General features: G+C 41.3%; 2 protein-coding genes across 2 annotated transcripts; both read left to right on the top strand.

Annotated features, from left to right (window-relative positions):
- The first annotated feature begins 5793 nt into the window (after positions 1-5793).
- On the top strand, positions 5794-7497 carry LOC139199424 (myeloid-associated differentiation marker-like protein 2). The gene is made up of 2 exons (XM_070828494.1): positions 5794-6074; positions 6846-7497. The coding sequence occupies exons 1-2, from the start codon at positions 5794-5796 to the stop codon at positions 7495-7497; spliced, it is 933 nt and encodes a 310-aa protein (XP_070684595.1).
- Positions 7498-16012: 8515 nt separating this feature from the next.
- pycr1b (pyrroline-5-carboxylate reductase 1b) lies at positions 16013-21889 on the top strand. The gene is made up of 8 exons (XM_070827601.1): positions 16013-16104; positions 16582-16652; positions 16797-16976; positions 17203-17310; positions 17423-17536; positions 18723-18815; positions 19756-19919; positions 20640-21889. The coding sequence occupies exons 1-8, from the start codon at positions 16038-16040 to the stop codon at positions 20812-20814; spliced, it is 972 nt and encodes a 323-aa protein (XP_070683702.1). The 5' UTR covers positions 16013-16037; the 3' UTR covers positions 20815-21889.
- The last annotated feature ends 1902 nt before the right edge of the window (positions 21890-23791 follow it).

Here is a 23791-nt window from a genome sequence, read left to right as displayed (position 1 = left end):
TTATTAATTTACATAACTATATGTTAGGCATTTGGACAGCAAAAGCCTGCCAAACTCCCGCTAAAGCTAAATAAGCACGGTAGCACTAACCACCATCTTAGCTTTTGACTCTTAATGAAAATTTTACTATATTGTTATTTGGTTACCTTTAAATAATATCTAATTGTGATAAATTTGAGATGTATTTATTATATTCCTTTCGTAGTAGAAGATGAAAAAAATAGATATATTTAATTCCTACGACTAGAACGCTAATCACGTTTATAGATGACACATTTTTCTCTTATATTCACAAAATATGAACCAAAGTGAATTCATAGGTGTTCTGTCAGTTCTTAGGTTTGAATCATTTTAAGCTGATTATTTTACTCCCAAAGTTATCAAACTTCAGTTTGCTGACCACTGTTAAAACTGAGAACCCTTTTGTCTCAACCTCTCTGTTCCTTTAGTTTCTTTTCCTTTAGCGGGGCAGTATAGCACTACAGCAGGGGTGTCCAAACTTTTTTCCCTGAGGGCCACATACAGAAAAACATACAAAGAGCTGGGCCACTCACTAGAAGTGAGCTATATTGCTAACTTTAATCCACTAGAGGTGATGTATATCGTCTCACCTCTAGTGGATTAAAGTTGCCAAAATCAATCAAATGTAGGTAAATTCTGCTTGATAAACCCCCCCCCCCCCCCGCAACAGCATCAGAGAGGGAAGCTTGAAATAGTCTGTGCTAGAGCCCTGGTGCTCAAATTAACAGCCTTACCTCCACTTTCTTGCCCCTCGGTAGAGGCCCTTCCTTTGCGCTCACCTGTCCCAGCTGGAGCCCCATCCGTCTTACCTCCACACAGCATGTTTAAGTCCCATCATGACAACTGCATCTGGCACAGCTTCAAAAACATCCTCACCCGTCGTGGTGCTCTTTAGACTGCTAACATCAAGCAGCTCCTCCATAATGTAAAAGTGATCGTCATTAGTTATCAGCTGTGCTCTCATCGCACACCGCGTCTGAAACTTTCTACACTCACTTGCTCTCTTACGTTTCCTTAGTTCTGCCATTTTGGGTCACCTGTAGAAAATCTTCTGTTCTTCTTCTATTACTCATTTTATAGAGAAGCTGCCTCGTTCAAGACAGTTACTCCCCGCAGGTTCCATGCGTGGGCCTTATTCCAATACATTTTTAGAATTTCCTGCAGGCCAATGAAAATTGGACCACGGGCCGCAGTTGGCCCGCGGGCCGTGGTTTGGACACCCCTGCACTACGGTGTCTGTCACAAAAACTATTTCCGTTCCCAGGACATATCAGAAGCACTTTATCTGTTAGAATCTGTATGACTTTGTCAGTACGTGAATGGTGCCGTTAAAGAGCAGCTCAACATTTTTCAGGTACCTCGCTGCAATGGTGGAGACCACACTTTTGACCTGACATACCTCAGGATGCACAGACTGATGCAGCCCGTGTGTCTCACATGCCCCGAGCTAGCTGACCGTCCACAGGTAATGGTAAACAAGCAGCGTGCGGCCATATTTTTACATGTTGTCACTGTCTCACACACACTCACAGCAAGTCCCTCTGCTGCCCCCTCATTCATTCTTCAAGCTGTGGGAGGAACTTCAAAAAGAGGCCGAACACAGAGGGGAGCAGGACTCTGTGTGTGTGTGTGTGTGTGTGTGAGAGAGAGAGAGAGTGAGGAGTACATTCCATCCACTTGTTACACACTCACACACACACACACACTGTCTCCCTCTTGCAAATTAATTACTTCCAACTGCCCCAGGAGTCTTTGATGCCAAATAAAGCGATGGGCACTCAGAGCAGAGAGGCTGTTTATGGAGTTTGTGTTGGATGTGTGTTAGTGAGGGAAGCTACAGCTACAGCTGAAACTTTATTCTCTAGTTCTTCCTCACACCACATAACTGTTATACGTAGAAACTGCCATGAAACTCTATTATTCCTATTCCACTTTTTCCGTGGTTTATTTGAAGTGAAATGTTTCAAAAGTTACTGCCTGCTCATAGTTGCTTATTTGCTTACATGCAGACAAAGATGGACATTCAAAGGCTGTGGTGTCAGCCCATGGGGCCTCAGGGTCTTTTGAGTTGCAGCACTAATGCTTTGCTACAATAGCGGTCCCTGTTGACGGCTGTAGCAACGACAAGCCGCTCCACAAATCCTCAGCTGCCTCAGCTGGGAGAGAGATGGAGTTATAAGTGATACTTTTTAAAATCTTTGATCTGTTTCTGCGGAAATGCAGAAGCACAACCTGAAACAAACAGTATAAACTGCACAAACATCCCAACAAATCAGCACTTTTCTGTGGGATCGCTAACTCTGACTCTTACTGTGGTCTGTACTGATCAATTCATTATTTTCTATGTTTATTGCTGTATTAGCTCAACACACCATGATTTCTGTAGCGTAACGGTGGATTAACATGAAATTGGCTTTGTTAGTGTGAGTCAATACGGCATGAAAGTGAGCTGCAGAAGCTACAGCATAAAAGGAAAAGGCATATTAAGACACCAGTGCTCTGGCAAAGATTGTTGCATAAAAAAGTCACGTGTGATTGGAATATAATTCAATAATCATAAATTTGAGGTTTTATACAAGATCTAAGAGTCTGAGGTCATAAATCAGCTCTGCGGGATATCAACAGATAGTGATGTTTTCATTTTTTCTTTAAATCTTATGTTGTGTTCATGGTGCTTCAGTATCAGTTGAAGAGTCAGACCATGTTTCAGCAGTACAAGTACAAGCAAGTACATTTCATCTCAAGTACTGTGCTTAAGTACAGTTTTGAGGTATTTGTACTTATGTTATGCTACTTTCTGCTTCTACTCCACTACAATTTAGAAGCAAACATTGTAATATTTTACTCTTCTACATTCATTTATTGAGTTTATTTACTTTGCACACAGAAATTAATGTTACAAAATACAAAAAACTTTCCGACGTATCACTATAGGTGAAGATGGGATCAAACTACTGCTCTTCCTTTAGCAGCTCTCACACATTCATGCATCTGTAATGCAATAGCATACATTACTGAGACTCTATCAAATGTCAGTCTGACATTAGACCAGTTTGATCTGTTCAGATCTTAATAAGAAATGTAATAAGCAGCATGTTGCTTATTGTATCATATAGGGGAAAAAATAAATGTGCAATCTCTTTTTGTGATCCCCTGCAGCTGATAAAAAACATGTACTAAATCCTGATTGTAGTGAGTGAAGCTTTGTTCGTACACACTGTGAATTTCTGCACTAGTCTAACAGCAGCATATAGCTACTGTTTGTGTATTTTAATGGTGAACAGCAGGACGTTCATACATAACCAGAATAAAGGGTCTTCTTAATGACACATTGTGCCTCTCATGTCTTATGATTATATTTGAGTCACAAAACTAGACTACTAAGGCCTAAAACTGTCACAGGAAATATATAAATACATGAATAAGATAAATTATCATGATTAAATAAATAGTATTAAAATACATGCATAAAAAAATCCCAATTTATATTAAAAAAATTAGATTTCTCTGTATTTATTTTTTTCCATGTTTATGCCATTTCTCTGGGATGCAGCTGCTGCTGTGGACGAATGAGGCTGTGGAGCAGAGAGACACAGGCTGTCAGTCACCTGCAGGTGGAGACAGAGACCTGAGATATGAGCAGAGGACGGCTCTCTGAGGCCGCTGCTGCTCACTGATGATATGATAGCAGGTTGCTTACATACAGTCCATGAACCAAAAGCTCACTGCTGTAAGCCCTGCTGCTGTAACATCATTCATACATGAAGGGAATGACTTATAGTTGAGGTTAGTGTTTTTAGTGTTTGATATGTTTGTTTCCCATCCTTTTTTTCCCATCACACTTGAGTGACAAAAATACTGGGAAATATAATTGGGATATTCGTTTGTTAATCATTCTGCACTTACAACATCATTCCCATGTGACAATAATGGGATTCTGATAGCAATATAAGCAGCCATGGTTTTCCTGTTATTGTAAACTTTGTCTTTATAATATACCAAAAATAAACTTGGTGAATTGGCAGGATGAAGAAATATAGTCAGCAACATAGAACGTAACAACATGTTTGGAAAATGTGCAAAGTATGTTATTTACTGCAAATGGCCTAAGATGGGCTAAAATGTGGCATATATTTGATAAAATACTTCTCTACTGCTGTGGCTATTATTATCTGTCTGTATGGTCATTGTCCTCTCAGCTACAGGCCTTTGTCATCTGTTTGTTGGTTAAAGCTGCACAAATCAATATTTTTTAAGTTGTTTAACCTAAACTTAAAATTATGAAATGCATATTCACATGAACAAATTGCACAAATAAAAAGTATTACTTACTTATTTTTAAAGCCAATTTTATTCCATATCACGTTCGATTTCACAATAATGAGTTTGAGATTGAATGATTTCTTGAATTATTTCACCGTTTATTGGTTCCTCTAAATATTTTACACTATTTATTAATATGAATGTTTCTTTCATGATGTATAGATGATTCAGTTATGTAATAATGAACACTGGGGCTCCTTAGATGAGAGCTCTGCTGGTACATAAGTTATTGGCTCCTGTGTTGGTTACAGACGGAGAATCATCTAAAGTGCTGGTAAAATCTATAATGTGTCTGGATGTCCAGATTCCACGCCCAAACACATGTACACATCCCTCCACCACTCATGTGGTGGTGGCCCAACCCTAAATAACTTCCATTCTGGTCTGACTGACCGGCGGCACCCCCCCCCCCCTCACAGCACAGCGAGGGACAGTGAGGAAAGAGAAAGTGCGAGAGAGGAAGCGTGTGTGACAGAAGTAAGAGGATGAGAGTTGACATTTGAGGAGAGCTGATGGTGTCTTTGACTCATGCAGCCACGTGGATTCACTGCGTGAGCGTGTACAGCCACGGATCCAAACCAAACATATCTGGATAACTGATTCAAGAAGCCTCACCAGGAGAGTCGGACCATTTCAGCTGAACAGGACTGGACTGGACCATGTAGCAGGTATTTCCAAGAAGACTTGACTCTACTGCTGGATAAACATCCTGGACTTACAGGATCTAGTAACAGAGAGTAAATTACCTTATCTCTTCCAGAAGACCTCAAAGAGAGATCCCCCCCCTGTATTTGTCATACTTAACTGTATGCCTGATTCACCTATACACAAATAGAGTATTAGAAAGTCCCCACCAAGTCTGTGAACGCAGCAGAAAGAGGGGAGTGCAACCCTGCATGGGTGGCAACAGAATAATGCACCCAAACGCAACGACCCGGGACAGCACCTAAAAACACCTGAGCATCCGGATATGTTCACCAAGGACGCTGGACGCTTGGACATTGTTTGAGCAGAAGAGCAGAGACATTACTTTGTTGTTAAAGAAGCTCCGAATTTGGAGGCAGCGGGGCTTTCCAGCAACATAACAGTGGTGTGACTTCATCTGAAGAGACCGGCCCATGAGAGAAGTGAGGTAACAGCACGCAGGGAGAAGACTGAAGCAGTGCTCTATCTTCAGATGTTTGAGACATTAAATGTCAGGATGCAGGAATGACAAAGACTCCAGGCTGGATTTGACATCTTTTACACCAAGACCATCTTTACGGTCTTGTTTTTTTCATGGGATTTACTTGGACTTAATCTAAAACTCAAAACTTTGAACTGTACAGACTTTAAACTCCACATCGTCCTCTACTGTGCGACTGCTGGACATTCAGGATCTCTTTGAGGCCCTGAAGGTTTTACCTCTTAAAGATCTCACTGAAGATTAATTACTTCTCCACACCAGCTATGGATTCACAGGGTGGTCCGTACCTCAACATGAGGGCCCTCTGCTCTCCTTTAGGTGCTGCCCGCCTCTGTCAGTTAGCCATGGGCTGTGCTGTGATCGCCATGGTAACACACAGTGCAGGCTACAGCGGTTCACAAGGTGTGTTCTGCATGGCGGCGTGGTGCTTCTGCTTCGCCATGACGGTTATGGTGTTCTTTCTGGACGCCACTCATCTCTACAGCTGTCTGCCCATATCCTGGGACAACCTCACGGTCACATGTGCTGCCTTTGCGACACTCATGTAAGTCGTGATCATGATTAGTGGTGGTGATGTTCTTTGCTCTGCTTCAGTATGTTTTGCTTGTGCAAAAAAAGTCTACAACTAGGGGTGTTCATGAGGGGGTCACACATTCACTTTCATCTTATCACTCACCTCCATTATTGCATAAATAACAAATGTGTGTCCACCATTCCAACATTCAAAATAGACTGCAAAGATTTATTGACACATTAATCAGCAGACACTGCTCTGACTTTTAATTATCCATGTAAATAATAATTTGTTATCATAAGTGGAAAAATACTGCAGCCCCCAGGTTCTACAGGTTTCCAAAAATCTTAAATAAAGATATTCAAAAAGCTGTCATTACCACATATTTATTGGTCGACATTGCCAAAATCTGTCAGAAGAGGGTGATTTTGATCAGATGAGAGGTGAAAGGGCTGTAGTGAGAAGTATCATCTGCCCCTGTAGTTCTCCTCACCTCTACAGAGCGTTTTAGCATCTTTTAGCTGGTTTTGGTTTTACAGCTGCAACTTTTGTGTTTTGGTTGACAGCTGTTTTCAGCTCTTAAAACCCACTGCAAACTAACAGCACTAAACAGCAGACACACAAAAGTAGTAACTAGCAGGTGAATACAGTAGAACACCTAAAGCAGCTAAAGAGTCTATTTCCTTCAGGAGCTGGTGGAGACCAAAAACAGAGCTAAAAAACTAGTATTACAAAAGGTATTTCAGTCAGTGCATTTCCCCCGTCATATCCACACTCATGTTTTTCCGTCTTCTCTGGTAGGTACGTGACAGCCTCTGTGGTCTACCCACTCTTCTTTGTTCGATCTGAGTGCCCCTACGCCGGCTGTGATGTCCGAAATTTCCGCATTGCTGTGACCGTCTGCTCCATCCTGGGCACTCTTGCCTACGCGGTTGAAGTGGCCTTGTGCAGAGCCAGGCCAGGCCAGACCGTGGTGGGCTACATGGCGACGGTCTCTGGCCTCCTCAAAGTCGTTCAGGGCTTTGTGGCCTGCATCATCTTTGGAGCTCTGGCAAACAGGAGTGAATATTCTCGTTACGCCGCCACTATTTACTGTGTTGTCGTTTATGCTTTCTGCTTTGCGCTGACTGCACTGGTGGTCTTCATGACTGTGTGTGGACGGACCAAGGCTGTGCGATGCATGTCTTTTGACCGCTTCGTGGTGGTGTGCACCCTCCTGGAAGTCCTGCTCTACCTCAGTGCATCGGTGGTGTGGCCGGTGTTCTGCTTTGACCCAAAATATGGCTCTCCGTGGAGACCGTCGTCATGCCCTCAGGGGAAGTGTCCATGGGACAGCAAGGTTGTGGTGGCGGTGTTCTCCTTCGTCAACTTTGTGCTGTACGTGGTCGACCTGATCTACTCCCAGAGGATACGATTTATCTCCCCACGTATGTCATCTAACTCCCGAGTGTAGCACCACATGGAAGCATATGTCGAATCACTGGCTTAACAGGTTTAAGTTACTCATCTAATTCATTATTTGTGATTTTGTTTGTGCATTTATTTGATATTTAAAGACACAGAAAATATTGAGGGGGAGATGGAGTCAAAGATCCCACACACAAAAAGGGCTGCTCACGGTCTGTTGCTGCTGAGGCACGCACGCACCCCAAATTCAATGCGAAAGCACTGTGGAATGTGAACATGGAATTTTACCACTACGACTGCGCCACACCCCACTGAGGTGACACCCCATCTCTTTAGCTCACCCCCTCTGCCGTCTGAGAGATTGTGGGAGAACAGCCAGCCTCACCCAAGCAGCCAGGGCCTGCTGGTATGTCCTGCCAAATCCTCATAAACCAAGACACTCCTGCTATTCCTGACCTGTAGCACACACATACACACACTTACTTGCTGCTTGTATTTCTGCTGAAATAATATATATATTCTTAAATATAAATAGTAAATCTGGCATTGGCATCTGTGGCATCCCTGTCATCTGCAAACCCCACACCAGCAACTGACGGACATTATCCAGGCTGCCAAAAATAAACACGAGCTGTCTGCACTCATTTTGAAGCAGTGAGACAGCATTTATAAGAGGCTGGGGCCTTAAAAACCTCCCTATGAAATGCTTCCTTCAGTCTACGATACAAAAGTCCATTTGAACCAGCTGACCTGCAAACTGAGCTGTCGTGTTTGAAAATACACATCATTCAAAATTGCACAATTTGAACGTGGTCAGTGTGACCGTGGACTGTTTGCACATTTTCACAGAAGATCGAACTTGTGACCGAATATATCCTTCACCAACAGGTCAAACAGAGGAAAACCATTTACTACATTTACACTGGCAGGTTCACATGATCTGTGTGGTTAGATGGTTTTTGTACTTATTGAGACACTCTGGGATTTTACACTCAAATAAACTTACTTTCAGGAGCAAGTCTCCAAGCACAGACACTGTAACATATTTAGGTCTAGTTTTAAAGCTGATATAGTCATTTTTTAATTCACAATAGCTCAAATGACTACGTGCATGGCGAAGATTTTTGCTCATTTTGACGAAATCATGAAGGATTATCACCAATTCTGTGGTCACAGACCCAGTTAGCGACTAGCTAGTGAACATCATGGAGCATTTAGCAGCTGAAGACACTGATACTTCCCTCAGGAGGTGGAGGAGACTAAAAACAGAGCTAAAAGAGAGTAAATATTTCACTTACATTTGCCACATCTCCAGAAAAAGAAGTCCAAATCAATGCTAATGTTGCTCCCTATTCGCTGGATGTGTTTGCCAACATGTTGTGTTCACAACTTGTTGTGCTGCCCCCTGAAACAATTTTACATGATACATGATAAAATAAAAACATGACATCCAAAAATGTTCCATGTGCAGTACAGCCTTTTTGTCTTAGGTTTGGCACATTTTTTCTTCCACCTCTATGTCATCACATAAATAAATAAATAAATAAAAAATACTGAATAATCTGGCCATGCACCACATACATGTGTTTTTTTGAGTTATGCTTAAGTCTGCGGAGGTAATATTCTGTGTGATTCTGTTTGCAACAGACACAAGCATTGTTCAGACAGTATACGACTCCATCCTCCCAGTTCAATATGAAACTGTGTAATCATCTTTCAATGTAATTCTCAAATAATCCTCAATGGGCTTTACTGTTTCTACACAAAGAAAGACGATTAATTCAGGGTTTAATTTATGCCTCTCTCCTTTGCTTTTTAAACATTTTTCAGTATAAATATATATATAAAATGTTTTATGTCTAGTCAGTGTGAGTGCATCACCCAGCAGATATTCATCACACACAATCAATCCCTGACCAGTTCTTAATCAATAATTTGCGAGACAGTGTAAATTTATACCCCATTGTCCGTCACACTGTAGAGGAGGAGAGACAGAGGCCTCTCTGTCAGCACAGAACCAGTCTCTCCTTGTCCTTCTCTTTTTCTCTTCATTAAGATTTCTCTCTCCTCTCTGACTCTGTCTCCCCAGATTTTCACCCTCCCTCAATTTTCTTTTCTCTCACACGTCTTACCACCCCCTCCTCCCCCTTCTCCTCCCCCTCCATCCTTCACTCCTCTCTGCTTTGGTCACCTCAGTGAATCTCATCTCTCTAATCCAGGATCAATGTATTCCCCTGTCACATCTCTGAGTGCTATGGATGTATTAGGCCTATATTAAGTCCTCTGGAAGCCACTGTGCCACAGCAGACGTAGCGGCGGCAAATCCAACACCAGTTGGCTGCTCTCGTACCCAAATCTGTTTAAAACCACAGAAAACATCACTGTGTATCTTAGAGATTTGCTATTTTAGACATTGTGCCAATATTTGTAAATTAATCAATAAATATAAGTAAATAACATGTATACACAAAGAGAGCAGATGAACAGTGGATTTTAAATGGATTATATTTAAGCTTTGTGTCGTTGAAGTAACATTTTTATACTCTGTGTGTCTTTGTTGCTTTCAAAAGAATTGTCATCCTTAGATAAATCCTGCAGAATTATTTCTATTGACAGACCCTCTGGAAGCAGCATTCGGTCCACTTGCACACTCATCCTGACTAATATTTCCAAAGTAGGATACAACATCAGCGGAATACGTCATAGCCCAGAGAACGTTACCACTGAAAGTGACGGACAGTGTTGCCACAGAGCAATCTGCAGCTCCATTAAGGCCTGTACGCTCCCTGCTCCTCTGCAGAGCCCCATTTAGCAGCTGTTCCATGTTTGGCACTCATTTTACTTCTCAGTCCCTGCGGGCCGCTGTCTTAAACATAGCTGTGTTCCCACACACACACACACACATACACACACACACACAGGCTACAGAGTATGAACTCTTCTGACAGAGATGAGCTGCGACAGGTGTCCATCATAGCTGTCCCTTCCTGATTCTCCAGCCTGGGGGACGCGGAGGGACAGGGGACTTCTGGCTCGCTGTCATGACTAATCTGTGATGGCGCATGTTGCTGATGTCAGCTTCCCCCCGTAGCTCTTGGCTCCTGTTTCGCCAAATGTTGCGTGGAACATTGTTGAGGGCTAAATCTTTGGTCCCGGAGGATTTGAAGCTATGCCAGCTATGACAGCTAGCTTAGCATCCTGTGGGAAGCTAATGCACACAGAAGAGAATGGGCAGTCACGTTTCAGGCGTGGACAAAATAATAGAAAGACCCAACAATATGATCCAACTGCAGTACAGTCTCAAACAGAGCACTATTGCAGGGCTACTGTGCTGGATTGCATCACATGGTGCTGCTGTTATTTTGTCCAACACCTGCAAGTATACAGCGAATTTGAAATAGCTGATCATATCCTATGATTATCATTTGTAGCCTTATTTATAAAGATTTTAGACATGAAAATATAAACTTATGCAGACTTTTATTTGTAACCTGTGAAGGCTACTGTTCTGCCTGTAGAGAGCTGTTAAATGTTAAATGTTATCTTTTTTCACAGATTGCAATATTTAATGTTTCATCAGAACAATGATCTGTAAAATGAAGTAAATATACGATGCAATTTTTAAGCATGCAGCTGTTTTTTTTTCTTTCACCTAAATTGACCTCCTAGCTGCATTTAATGCTGCCAGAGAAGCTTTGGTTTATACTTTTGACAAAGAAAGACTAAAAGTGTTCAAAATATCAAAGCAATATTCTGCTGCTCAGGCTAAGATTTATTATTTATTTTGAGCTTTTTATCATTCATGGTCATTTTACACCTCCAAATACAAGTGTGAGTTTTAAAATGAGCAGAATATGGGACCTTAAAGACAAATGTTATTGTTTTACTCCAAGCATTTTTTTTTTTGCAGCCCCCTGTGACATTAATTCCCACTTGTCGGTCAAAGTACAGGGACAGCCTGGCAACCTGTTAGCACTCCATGTCGATGGACACCTGTGAACAAACAAAGAGAGCGCCATCGACAAATATTCTCCTTTGACCTTCTGGTCACAGTTTGCCCTCTTCAAACTTCTGGCCACCTCGACACCTTTGTGAACAAGAGAGAAATCTATCTGTTTGTAATTGGATAATTTCATTCTCACTCTTTCCTAAATGCCTGCTGAGCTGAGAATAGAAATACAGAAGCGTGACATATTACAGAGCTTCACTTCTCCACATGTTCTTTGGGGATTTTCATTCTGATTTGTCGGTGAGATTTCGTGATGTGCTGTGGGAAACCCTTTATTAGTTCTGGGTTTTTACATGAAATTGAAAGCTGGCATTGCACTGAATGCCTTCACTTCTGTGGTGTGATTTCTCTTGTATTCATTTGTATTCATTCTTGTCTCTGACTCATTCTTGTCACTCATTCTTGTCTCAGACTGCAGGAGGGAGATATATGCACACTCGGGAAAGATTTTCTGTCTGTCTGGGATATTAAATATGCACATCTTCTATCACTCAACTAAGCTACTTCTTTCTCTCCCTCCGTCTCTCTTGCATTTTGTCAATCCTGCTTTCTTGTTCTTCTGTTATGCACAGACACACAAACACGCACACATACCTCTGGGCCCTAATCACTGCGAGCAACAAATTGTTGGGAGCGCTTCACCTAGATCCGCTTGTCGCTGTGTGGTGAAAAGAAAAGAAAAAACAGATTTGTGCACTGTGGTATTTTTAATAAATCTCCTGGGTTTTTTTTTTTTTTTAGAATAAGAAAGATGCAATGAGTGTTGTCACGCCTCAGCACACATGCCGAGTCTGAGTGATAGATAGTACAGAGGCAGGCAGTGGTAAATTGACTTGTGTGTGTGTGTGTGTGTGTGTGTGTCTGAGTTGCAGGGATACATCACTGAAATTTCCCACTTGTTTGAGATTAGGTTCGGGGTGCAGTTTTGTGGGTGATTATTCCACAAATCGATGCAACACTGGTATGAGCACACTGTGCTGTACCCCCCGCATACTGTACTCCATCTGTTATTATGCACCTTGTAACGTCAGAGGGGAGTGAATCATCGTTGTTGTTTCCTGATTCCCTAAAAATGCTGTTTTATTCTGAGAAAAATGCACCCTAGATGTGACTGTCAGACATTCCTCTGACCATATTTGACAAATCATATGAAAAAAGAGGTGAAATCAGAGCCGGAGCTACTGCTGAGGACACTGAGGTCATGTCCTCTGTGTTGCTTGGGGGAATTCAAGAGGTTTTAATGACTTCGGGAAGAGTTTATGTTTTGCACACACACAAAAAGAAAAAATACACTTGATGGATTTCTGACATTTTAAATACATTTTGATTTAACTGTTATAAGGCAAATATATTGGATTAAAGGAAAATTCCAGCAACTTAGAATTGCACTTCCACAATGATTGGGGACTAACAAAATTATTGAAATCAAAGCACAAAACTTCAGCATCACAATTCTTTAATGATTCCTTAATTGATATGTCTAATGCTGGAAAATTAATATTCTAGCTTCTGCAGAGGTGTAAAAAAGTAGACTGTGACGGGCGATCTAAGATCTGCAAGGATACAACCTGTACCTTCACATTTTAAATCTGTAAAAGTACGTGGATTCTGTAACACAGACTCTCTGTAAAAGTGTCAAACCCAAATTGAGATTACCCCGATTACATCATTATGACTTCATCAGGGTTATTTTGTCTAACTTGAGAAAGTCTCTCCAGAAACACAGAAGACATTATATAACTGAAAATATTCACATAAAGTTGGTGGAGTGTCCCATTAAAATACAACAGAATTAGGCGATTTTGTATTTATTTATCTGAATGATATCCTGGAATTGTGGAGAAGGATTTGAAATGGATCATGAAATCATGAAAGGAGATGAAATTGACAGAACAAACACTGACCAAAACAATAAACTTGGACTAAACCTGTCAGTAGATCTAAGCGATGGAGGTGTGCACCTGTAGAGAATAAGCTGATGAAATCATATCAGTCAGCCCAGCTGACTGAAGACAGCTGGTTCTGCTGGAGCGCCGTGCATTCTGCTTTATATATAGACAGGAGATAACACAGCCTGCATTCCTGTCCAACAGCACTGTGAGGAAATAGACAGAATAAGGTCCCTCAAAGGAGACATACAGTACCTCTTGTGAAGTATAAATTTAGTCTGGCATGGCATGGCATGGCATGAGAAACACGGGGAGGAAGAGACAGGCAGATAGAAAGGGGGGTCAGTCCTATTAAAATGTGCAGGGGGGGAGATTTTAGCATCAACCTGACAGTTACAGACCAAGTTCAAGGCAGATTTTTTTGAGAATATGCATTGGAGAACTACCAAGGGAGGAAGCCAAACTGTATTCGAATGCGGTGGCTCATTAGTGAACACGCCATCCGATTCTGCTTTATTTCAGAGTCTAAGGGGAGAAGAGGAAGTCTACACTCTCCTATTAGAATAACAACCCTTCATTCAAATTCAGGTCCCTCAAATATTACAAGCCACATTTGGTGCCCTCGAGTGTTTCGGTGACTCATCTTCAAATTGCAGTGCATTCAAAATAATAAACACTGAACATGTGCTCAAGTCATTCTGCTGGAGGACGTTTCTGTTGGCACGTGAAACGGTGATATGTTGTCTCCCTGCACCCATATCAATCTCATCTCAAGGTTGTCGAGCAGTTCACCAGAAAAGCAATTTTTTTAACATTGCTCAGATAAGTGACATAACAGCTAGATAACAACGATGACACTAGATGATGATGAAATGATGATGTTGATGACTCAGGTGACAAAACTAATCAGAAACTATTTTGATTGAGTATGATGAGTCATTTTTTAAGCAAAAATACCAACTTTTCTCTGGTCCCAGCATCTCAAATGTACGGATTTGCTGCTTTTCTTCATCATATATTTGTTTTTTGGTGTGTAGGTTGGACAAAACGTGCAATTTAAATGTGGGAAATGTGATGGACATTTTTTTTATATCTTCGGATATTTTAAATGCGAAATAATCAGCAGATTAATCCACAGTGAAAATAATCATCTGGTGATTAATTTACATGGGGTTTCTCTCTCTCTCTCTCTCTCTCTCTCTCTCTCTCTCTCTCTCTCTCTCTCTTTAATATTGTTAACTTGTTAGTTCTCTATTTGTTTACCACTATTGTGTCATATGAACACATCTTCAGAGAGAAGTGGGTATATTATACCACTAGGTTCAGGAAGTTTTTCTTCTAAAGACCGATGCATTGATTGCATCATATTGATTGTGGTGTAAACATTGTAAATACTTTGGATGTTATTTGCAGGGGTTTGGTGATGAGACAATGACAGAAATATTTTAAAACAGGTCTGCGTGGATTTTTTAATGTTGTGCAAACGTGGCTCAGACCTTGACAGGACTTCCATCCAGTGGCAATAAAATCTATTTAGCATTATGAACTCTCCTGTGCACCCTCACTCTAACAATCTAGCATGTATGAATAGGTCATACGTGGTCTGAATATATACTGTCAGCACTGGCTTTGGCCAATATAGACATAACCTACTTTCCACCTCACAGTTCATATATTTGACCTACATCTTTCCCGGCAGCTTCGCAGCTCTTCAGCAGACTGATGCAACTGGGCGTGACGGACCGCTGAACCCCGCCCAAATATGGTGATCTAGCTTCTCATTGGTCAGAATCCCAGAGTGCCCCTGTTGTGATTGGCTAGCGTCGCTGTCAGTCACAGTTACGGCGCACATGGGGAGTTGAGTAAGAAAGGAAGCCACGTTGACACTAAAAGTGGTGTTTTCAGTCTTTTTTTTTTCCGCCGCCGGCAAATAACGGTGAAGGCTTGAACTTGCACTTGTCAGCGCAGGAAACTCAGCGGGAACATCTAGAAAGGTAATTTGTCGTATTTCTCATTCATTCCTGGTTATGAAACCTAGCTAGCAGAGCCGCTAGCCGAGAGCGGGCTCTCATCAGCTAGCTAGGAAATGCTATCTTCATCCATTAGCATCAAGTGGAGCTGTACTGTTACAGCTGGATAAATAAACAGCTTGTTATCGAGCATTAGATAGTGTTAAAGGGCAAAGTAAACAGTCTAACAGCGTTTACACACATTCTTACATTTAGTGTTTCTGTTATTGTGGACAACAGCGTTGTAGCCTCAGCTGGGTGGAAGGTGTCATCAGATGACCCTGATGTGAGGTTACACACTCAACTGTGGGCTCAGAAAGTTTATTTGTCTTGATGTGAATGCAGAGTCTCACAGCTGTAAATCAGTAAATGTGCCTATCCACATCCCAGTAAAGTCACCCATGGGTGCTGCCGGGGTGTCAGAGGAGGTGTTTCATCATCATTCACTGTCTGTGGACCAGCTCCATTTTGCTCTATATTACATCAGCTGAGCTTCTCTCTTTGCTTTTTAATAAGTTCAAACTGGATCCTCAATTAGTCAGAAGTGACATTTGTAACAGGTGTATTGAACATTAGGGTGTTGTAAATATGGTCTGTTGAAATGTGCCAAAGGCAGCAGCTTTCTGAGCAGCTTTTCTGTTTTTTCAAACAGGGCAGAGGAGCCACATCATCGAACAGGATGAGTGTTGGATTTATTGGAGCGGGCCAGCTGGCTCACGCATTGGTGAAAGGGTTCACGGCTGCAGGTGAGGACTTTTAGTGTGCAATCTTTGCCTCGAACTGAAGCCAAAGCCAAATCTGACTGCTGTCAAATCATACAGACCCGAGTTAGGGTTGGATCACGATAAATATGCAGTCACAGCCACACATACGCACTTTTCTACCTTAATGAGGCTTGCAGAGTTGCACAGACAAACTGATTATTAAGATTGCACAGCTATTTCACTATGCACAAATCTGCATAAATATATATGGCCTGAGTATTGTAGTTCATTAAATGCTAATGGATTTTTAATGTCTTTTCTTGCATTTGTTTTGTTTTATGTATTCACTTTAGATTGCTCTTTATCAGTTTCCTACCTATTTAGACTGTTTCTTGTGCTGCTCCAATTTGTGAATTTTCTCTCCGGGGTTCAGTAAGGTCTCATCTCACAGTTGTCATTCCCCATCTCGTTGTACACTCTCGTACCTCACTCTCCACTTCCTCCTGCCTCCCTCCCCAGGTGTGATTGCCACACACAGGATTACAGCCAGCTCCCCAGACACAGACCTGCCCACTGTGTCGGGGCTGAGGGTGAGAAGACAAGTTTCTGCTTTGTTGTGAGGTGGAAGCGTGGGTGTGTGTGTGAGCAGGTGTAATGTGTCCCTGTTGTTTTCCACACCACTTAACTTTCTCTCTCTCTCTCTCTCTCTCTCTCTCTCTCTCTTTCCTCTGCAGAAAATGGGGGTGAACCTGACGACAAGCAACAAAGAGGCCGTCAATAAGAGTGATGTTCTCTTCCTGGCTGTGAAACCCCACATCATCCCCTTCGTTCTGGATGAGATTGGGCCAGACATCGAAGACCGTCATCTCATAGTCTCCTGTGCGGCAGGCGTCACCATCAACTCCATAGAGAAGGTCGGTTAATATGTCCGTCACTCCAGATGACTCCATCTGTAGTTTGCAGTTTGTGTTATTAAGTCGTCCTGTGATTTCCTGTCTTCTCTTTAAGCCTCTCTATTCTCTCATTTGTTTGCTTCCGTTCTGGCTATCTCAAATTAAGTTAATTAAGTTTAATTAAACTGTTTTGGCAATCTTCCAAACATATAAACGAAAATTGTCTTACCTCCTGCCTCTTTCACAGAAGCTGCTTCAGTACCGTGCAGCTCCTAAAGTCATGAGGTGTATGACAAATACCCCAGTGGTGGTGAAAGAGGGAGCTACAGTGTACGCCACTGGCACACATGCAGAGGTAAAGTGGAGGGATTGCAGACTCAAGAGTCAAATCTCAGATAAAACTATCAACCGTGAGCTTTGGCTCACTCTCCTATGTCATTACCAGCACGTTGCCGTCATTCTTTCAGGTGGAGGACGGCAAGTTACTGGAGCAGCTGATGGCCAGTGTGGGTTACTGCACGGAGGTGGAGGAGGACCTCATTGACGCAGTCACTGGGCTGAGTGGCAGCGGACCTGCCTACGTAAGTAACTTGACGGCCATGTATTTGTCACAAAGGGGTGTGCGTGAGGTGTATCCTTGTATCCTAAAATAGACTAGATAGGAGTCATAGGATTCAGAAAGATCTTGATCCACAAATCTTCTGTATCAGCAAAACTATCTACTGTTTTTTTTCCAAGAGTCTCTTTTTTTTTGTTTTGGCTCAGTGAGTTACAGAGATGTAATTGGATTGATGTGGGAATGATCTTATGAGCCGTTTTTTTTTGGAAGACTAATTGGAAGACTTGGTTATTCATCTGTATCTTCAGCCATCAGGCTTCACAGCCAGGGCCTAAAGTAGAGAATATTTATTTTTCTTATCCACAACTTAGTTTTCGAATAATTTCAGATATCGAAAGGTCATAAATAATGACAATCACAAGTAAACAAACTCTCAATGTGAGAGAGTGTTTGTTGGCAAAGTCAGAAACCCTATGTATTCGACAATAACAGGAGACGGAGAAAAGTCAGCAAATATTGACCGCTGTAAGCACTTGATGAATTATGTTTGTCTGTTGATTGGCTTGGGTGATTAAACACACATGGTTTAAACACAGCAGTCAGTACAATGCTGGCAATGAGTGCTGTTAAAAGCCTCTGCATGCTTTTAACAGCACTCATTCAGTGGCCGGTAATATTTTTAGATGTTTTTAGGCTTGTGTCAGGATTTTTTTTGTACATTGTTCTCTCCTGAGTGTCTACTTTTTAGAAAACATATGAGGGAGCCTGGCTGTGGTAATGGATTGTATTGCCATGTGTGTATTTCTTAATCATTCCTGCTTTATAAAACGCTCACGTCAAATGTGCTGCGTAGCAGACAGAGGTGTTTAGTGGTTGAGGAAATTAAGAATAATTGTGTCTGTGGGTTTTATCTGCTGTCTGCATAGAGCTGCAGCTTTAGACAGGTATTTTTAAATGCAGGCTCGAAGGTGTTTGAGTACATTTTTGCATTCCTAACTGTGACGATGCACTTAATTCAACATTGAAATCAACATTGAATTAAGTGGATGTCAGTGTTAAAGAGTCAACTTCTTGTTCTACCCCACACCATGCAGACTAAATAAGGAAGAAGCAAATAAAACTAATCTGTTGACTCGAAATTCTTGATAAATGAGACTGTTGCCAAAAGGGAAAAACTTAGGTGTGTGTGTGTGTGTGTGTCTGAACAGGCGTTCACAGCCCTGGACGCTCTCGCAGACGGAGGAGTGAAGATGGGTCTGCCCAGGAGACTGGCTGTCAGACTTGGAGCTCAGGCCCTATTGGTCAGTTGTGCTTTTTTTGTGTGTGTTCTTTCGTCTGGTATTTGTTTCTCTTTCTATTCTCGATAATAAGTCTCCTTGATCCGCTGCTCGTCTGCGTATTTGGAGGCAGAAAACACAGTGGGATTGAGGTGCTGCTTTTATTGCACCCAGTGCTTCTATATTTCTATTTCAACAACCCTGTGGGGTATTCTGCCTTGCCAAAACAAAATAAATATAAAAATAAAAAGAGAATTCCATAATTTTCTGCCGGGTCCACGCAGGTGATTGAAATTTTGAAAGGTAAAAGCAGACATTTCCAGTTGCTGCTGTTTTCAACCTGAGGAGTAAACATAGATATGGCTTAATTATGTTAAGGCATACACTGTTTTGATCGCAATTTGTCAAAAATGATTACTGAAATTATTCACAAACAGTTTTGGTAATCGTGGCAGCTGCTTCAGGCTCTATCTCCTTCTTGGTGTGTTCAGCTCCTTTCTGCATTTTTATGAGTAGTGCTCTGTGTTTTCCTTTTTTTCCCCTGCAAAAGTCTTTTCAGATGTTATTTGTTGTAGACAATGAATACTCTTGATCTAAGTGCCTGCTCTTGTTCGCTCATTTGTCTGCGGGACACACTCACCAAAGGAGTTATGGTTGCATAGTCAAGTTTGTCCATTGTGAGCCAACAACCTGCCTGGAAAATTCATTCACACATTTTACTATCTGCATATCAGATTAGATTTCATTTCCTGTAGGAACTTTATCAATGTCGTGATTAAGTCTACATGACAATGCACGTGTTCATTACTCGAGTTATATTGGCAAAAGCGTTCCTGCTGCCCAGGATGGATGCTGTATCAGCACTCCATGACTGTGTAGGAGTGCATAGCATGTTGTCTTTCATATAAGTTCCTTATCTCTTTGCATTTTTTAAGCTCTTTGACATGTTGCCGTTGCTCCTCAGGGAGCAGCTAAGATGCTGCTGGAATCGGAGCAGCACCCCGGCCAGCTGAAGGACAACGTGTGCTCACCAGGGGGCGCCACCATCCACGCCCTGCACGTCTTGGAGAGTGGCGGCTTTCGCAGCCTCCTGATCAACGCAGTGGAGGCTTCATGCATTAGGACACGGTGAGAGAGTCACAACCATAAAAAGGTCAAAGACAGACAAATGTTTCATTTTAGAGTATTTGGAGAGTTACCTTTGCACACTAATTGGTAGTCTTTAGGAATAATGCAAATAATTACTTTTTTCAGAGAATTTTACTTCATTAAAATGTCATTCAGAAGAATGTTGATAGTGGATTTAATGCAAACAAAAATGATCAAAATGAGTGAGACAAACAAAGTTATAATGGCAGGATTACGGACAAAAATGTAGAAATTCTATTTATTTGAAAATACCTCATGTTTGCCAATGCCATATACTAGAACTTTGAACAGAGAAGTGAAAAAACTTGAAAAAAGACTGTTAATCAGTCTACATCTCAATAAAATAGTATTTGTTTTATTTTGTATTTAATATTGTTTGACTCTGACTGGATTTTGCTATGAAATAAGTCGTGTAACATGGCACTGTGTTATGCATTTATAAGAGAGAAAATTTTCACTTAATGTCTTGATTGACATTCACTTTTGTTACTACTACTTTTTAGACCACCAAGGGCTGCTACAAAGGGATAATATAGAAATAATTTTATATTACATATCTGTTTTACTTTATTTTTAAAATCTTTTTTAAATCATGCTACTCTGACCTCACAGCATACGACTTAAATCTGTTGCTGTATGACACACACACCTACCTTTTGAACTGTGTGTGTAACCCTAAGCTTTCCCTTCCTCTCACAGGGAGCTGCAGTATCTGGCAGACCAGGAGCGCATCTCTCCAGCAGCCATTAAGAAAACAACGCTGGACAAGGTGCTTCAGCAGCCCGGAGTCACAGTCAGCGGAGTGGCTAATGGGAACGGCAGATCAGGGCTCAACCTGTTCAACAATCGCAGCCCAGGGATCAAGAAGAACTGAGTACACGGAGGCAGACACACACACGCAAACACATGACAGGTTTAAGTGTACCAGCGTGTACATGAATGGACATATTTGCATCTTACACGGCTCTTCAACCAAACCGTTAAAAAGAGCAAGCTCAGGACTGGTCTCAAATCACATCCAAACTGGCATAAATGCCAAATTATTTATTCATACTTGAATTCACATGAGGACAGTGGACCTGATGGTGTCACCACCACGTGACACACAAGCACAGGTGTATTCTGGGTGCATTGCTCACAGTTCTAGCTTTATGTTGTAATGCAGTATTACTGTCTACACATACGCAGCGAAGAGCAAAAGTACATTTACAATCTGTTGTCTATCTTTGTTTGGGCACTAGACTATCTAGGGCTGTTAAACGCTAATGACCCAGTGGGCCATCATGGGATCCTGATACACACCAGGCAGCAGATGGCTGCAGGGATATCATCAAGCTCTTAATGTATGTCTTTAATGTCTTTCTTTTTAAAAATGTCAAATGAAGCCAAATGTAAATCATCATGTACCCCATTTGTTTGTACAAATAATTATTTCTGTTTGACCAACAGTGTTATACTGATAACAAGGACTGAATATGGTTTGAACAAAAAAGTAACGGCTTTATTTTTGGTTGTTTTTATTGACGTATACGAACGTGGTCTTCGTGGATTAAATACCCTCTCTGCAATGTTCCAATGCGGTTTTCTAGCACATTAAGAACAATGTGCCTTTGACCCTGTGATGCAGAAAACATTTCTTACATATAAAGGTCGGTTGTTTTTTTTAACTTAAAGATGGTTTTTACATTTTTTCTCATAAGTGGAAAGTGACGTTACCTGGAAATGCTACAAGAAATGAATCTACACAATGAAACATTGACTTAGAAATACGTTCATGGTGATTATGATGTAAAAGTCTTACATCAGCCATCAGTCCGTCCTAATTTTGTATTGTTTGATATATTTTTATCCCCATAATTCTACATGTTGTATTCTTTTATTCGAGTTTTTTGCCATTTAAAAAAAAAAAAAAAAAAAAAATAAATCATCATTAAAGAAGCAGAATCAAATACTTTGGTTCCACAGCTAGTTTGTCCTTGAATACGAGGCTGGTATAACTCTCAGTACTCTGTGTAGCATGTTTGTTTGGTTTAGTTGTCGTTTGAGGTTTCCCAGACCAGATATAAGTGAGTAATTGAGATGCACCCTGGCCTGCAGATGGCGCCCTGTGATCAAAGGACCTATTGGCACATTTTGACTAAGATTAGATAAACCTCGTCACACAAATGTCAGTTGAGAGTGATTTAAAATTGACCCTGGACAAACATCAGATACAGCCAGACCACCTCACTCACTGATAAACGGCATTAGCTGTAGTGCCACGGTTGCTTATTTCAACCACTAATCATCCCAAACCGTTCCCATGTCTTATTTTGTGTCCGCTGCCTCTTGACCGCCTTCCCAATCAGGTCTCTTCTTCACACAAAAGAGAGAAGAGATGCACTGTATATACTTCACGTCACTGGACCGGAGGTGCATTGTGATTTGCTGCTCCAAGAGGATACGATGTCCAATTTAAAGTCTCTTCTTGTTATGTATTTCGTATTCAACAAGTATGCGAGACGAGTACTGTCTTCTTGTGATCTCCTTCAATCGGAAACACAAATTCGATGCATTTAAAGGAATAGACTACATATGTGTAAGGGGTTTTAGAAGCTTTCTGTCAGCTGGACATATGACCAGTGAGTGGAATCATGGATTTCTCTGCAGATCCAGCCCTCTCCTATAGTCTCCTATAATTATTACTTAAGTTTAGAAACACCGAGCTGCCGTCAGTGGTGGAAGAAGAACCTTAATTCTAGTAGACGTACCCATACCATAATGTAAAATTACCCCATAAGTGTTATCAACTAAATGTACTTTAAGTATTAGATTGAGTGTTTCACTGGTGTGGAAGAAAATGTATATAACATGTTACTGTTGCAGGTGATTGAGGTGGAATTTTAACTACTTTAAATACAGTTTGGTAGCTCAGTCCAGTAGTTTGCAAAGTAGGAGTCGAACCCCTCCAAACATTCAATGTGAGGGGTCCTGAGATGGTAAATGGGAGAAGAAAGAAACTGCTCCAACTAAACCAACTTTTTTTAATTAACTGAAATGATGTGAGAGGTTCTGAGTCAAAATCATGCTTTTGTGGAACTCAGACATCCAAAGAGTGACAAGTGACCCTGACTTGACACAGTATTTTGATAAATGGTAGGAAGGAACAGCTGTTTCAGTCCTGCCTGCATGCCATGCATTTTATAAGCTCACAGTATGTTTTTAATGTTAATCTGAAAATCTCATCCAGTAAATTGAGCTGACAGATAAAACCAGAGTAGAGGCATAAAGTTGCATCAAATGGAAATACAAGTACGTCAACATTTCTCTTAAGTGCAGTACTTGAGTAAATGTTACTTTCAACCACTGGGTCCTGCGCGCTTAGAAACTAAATATCAATGAGTTCTGAATTAGCGTGATAGGAGAGAGAGAGAGGCGCAGTTACATTTGGGTATATTTTGAGATTGCAGTAGCTACAGCCGACTTGAAGTCTGGGAAGTACTTTTTAGATATTTGGGCCCATTCCTGCACTTCAGGCTCCTGCATTTTGGATTAACAGATGCCACTATGTGTCAGAATGAGATAGGCTTTTGTGGGTCTATTCAGGCAATACACAGGTGCATAATGGCAAAGTAAAAATGTTGGAAGAAAAGTGGCGTTCGTGAAGAGCCATGTCCTCATTATAATTGAACAATTTATAGCTCTTGTAGGATTAGTTTATTTTCCTTTAAGTAATACACACACACACACACACACCAGTGTCCCTTGATTAAATTGCGGCCCGCATGCTCTCAGTGCACTCGGGCTGTTTATTTGTGCGTGCAATGGTTTTTCCTCCGCCGCTGGAGTGTCTTGGTAATCCCTCTTTTATT

This window comes from Pempheris klunzingeri, chromosome 3 (assembly GCF_042242105.1).
Source record: "Pempheris klunzingeri isolate RE-2024b chromosome 3, fPemKlu1.hap1, whole genome shotgun sequence".
Lineage (NCBI taxonomy): Eukaryota > Metazoa > Chordata > Actinopteri > Acropomatiformes > Pempheridae > Pempheris > Pempheris klunzingeri.
The sequence above is the reverse complement of the archived record's forward strand: the minus strand, read 5'-3'. Positions and strand labels throughout refer to the sequence as shown.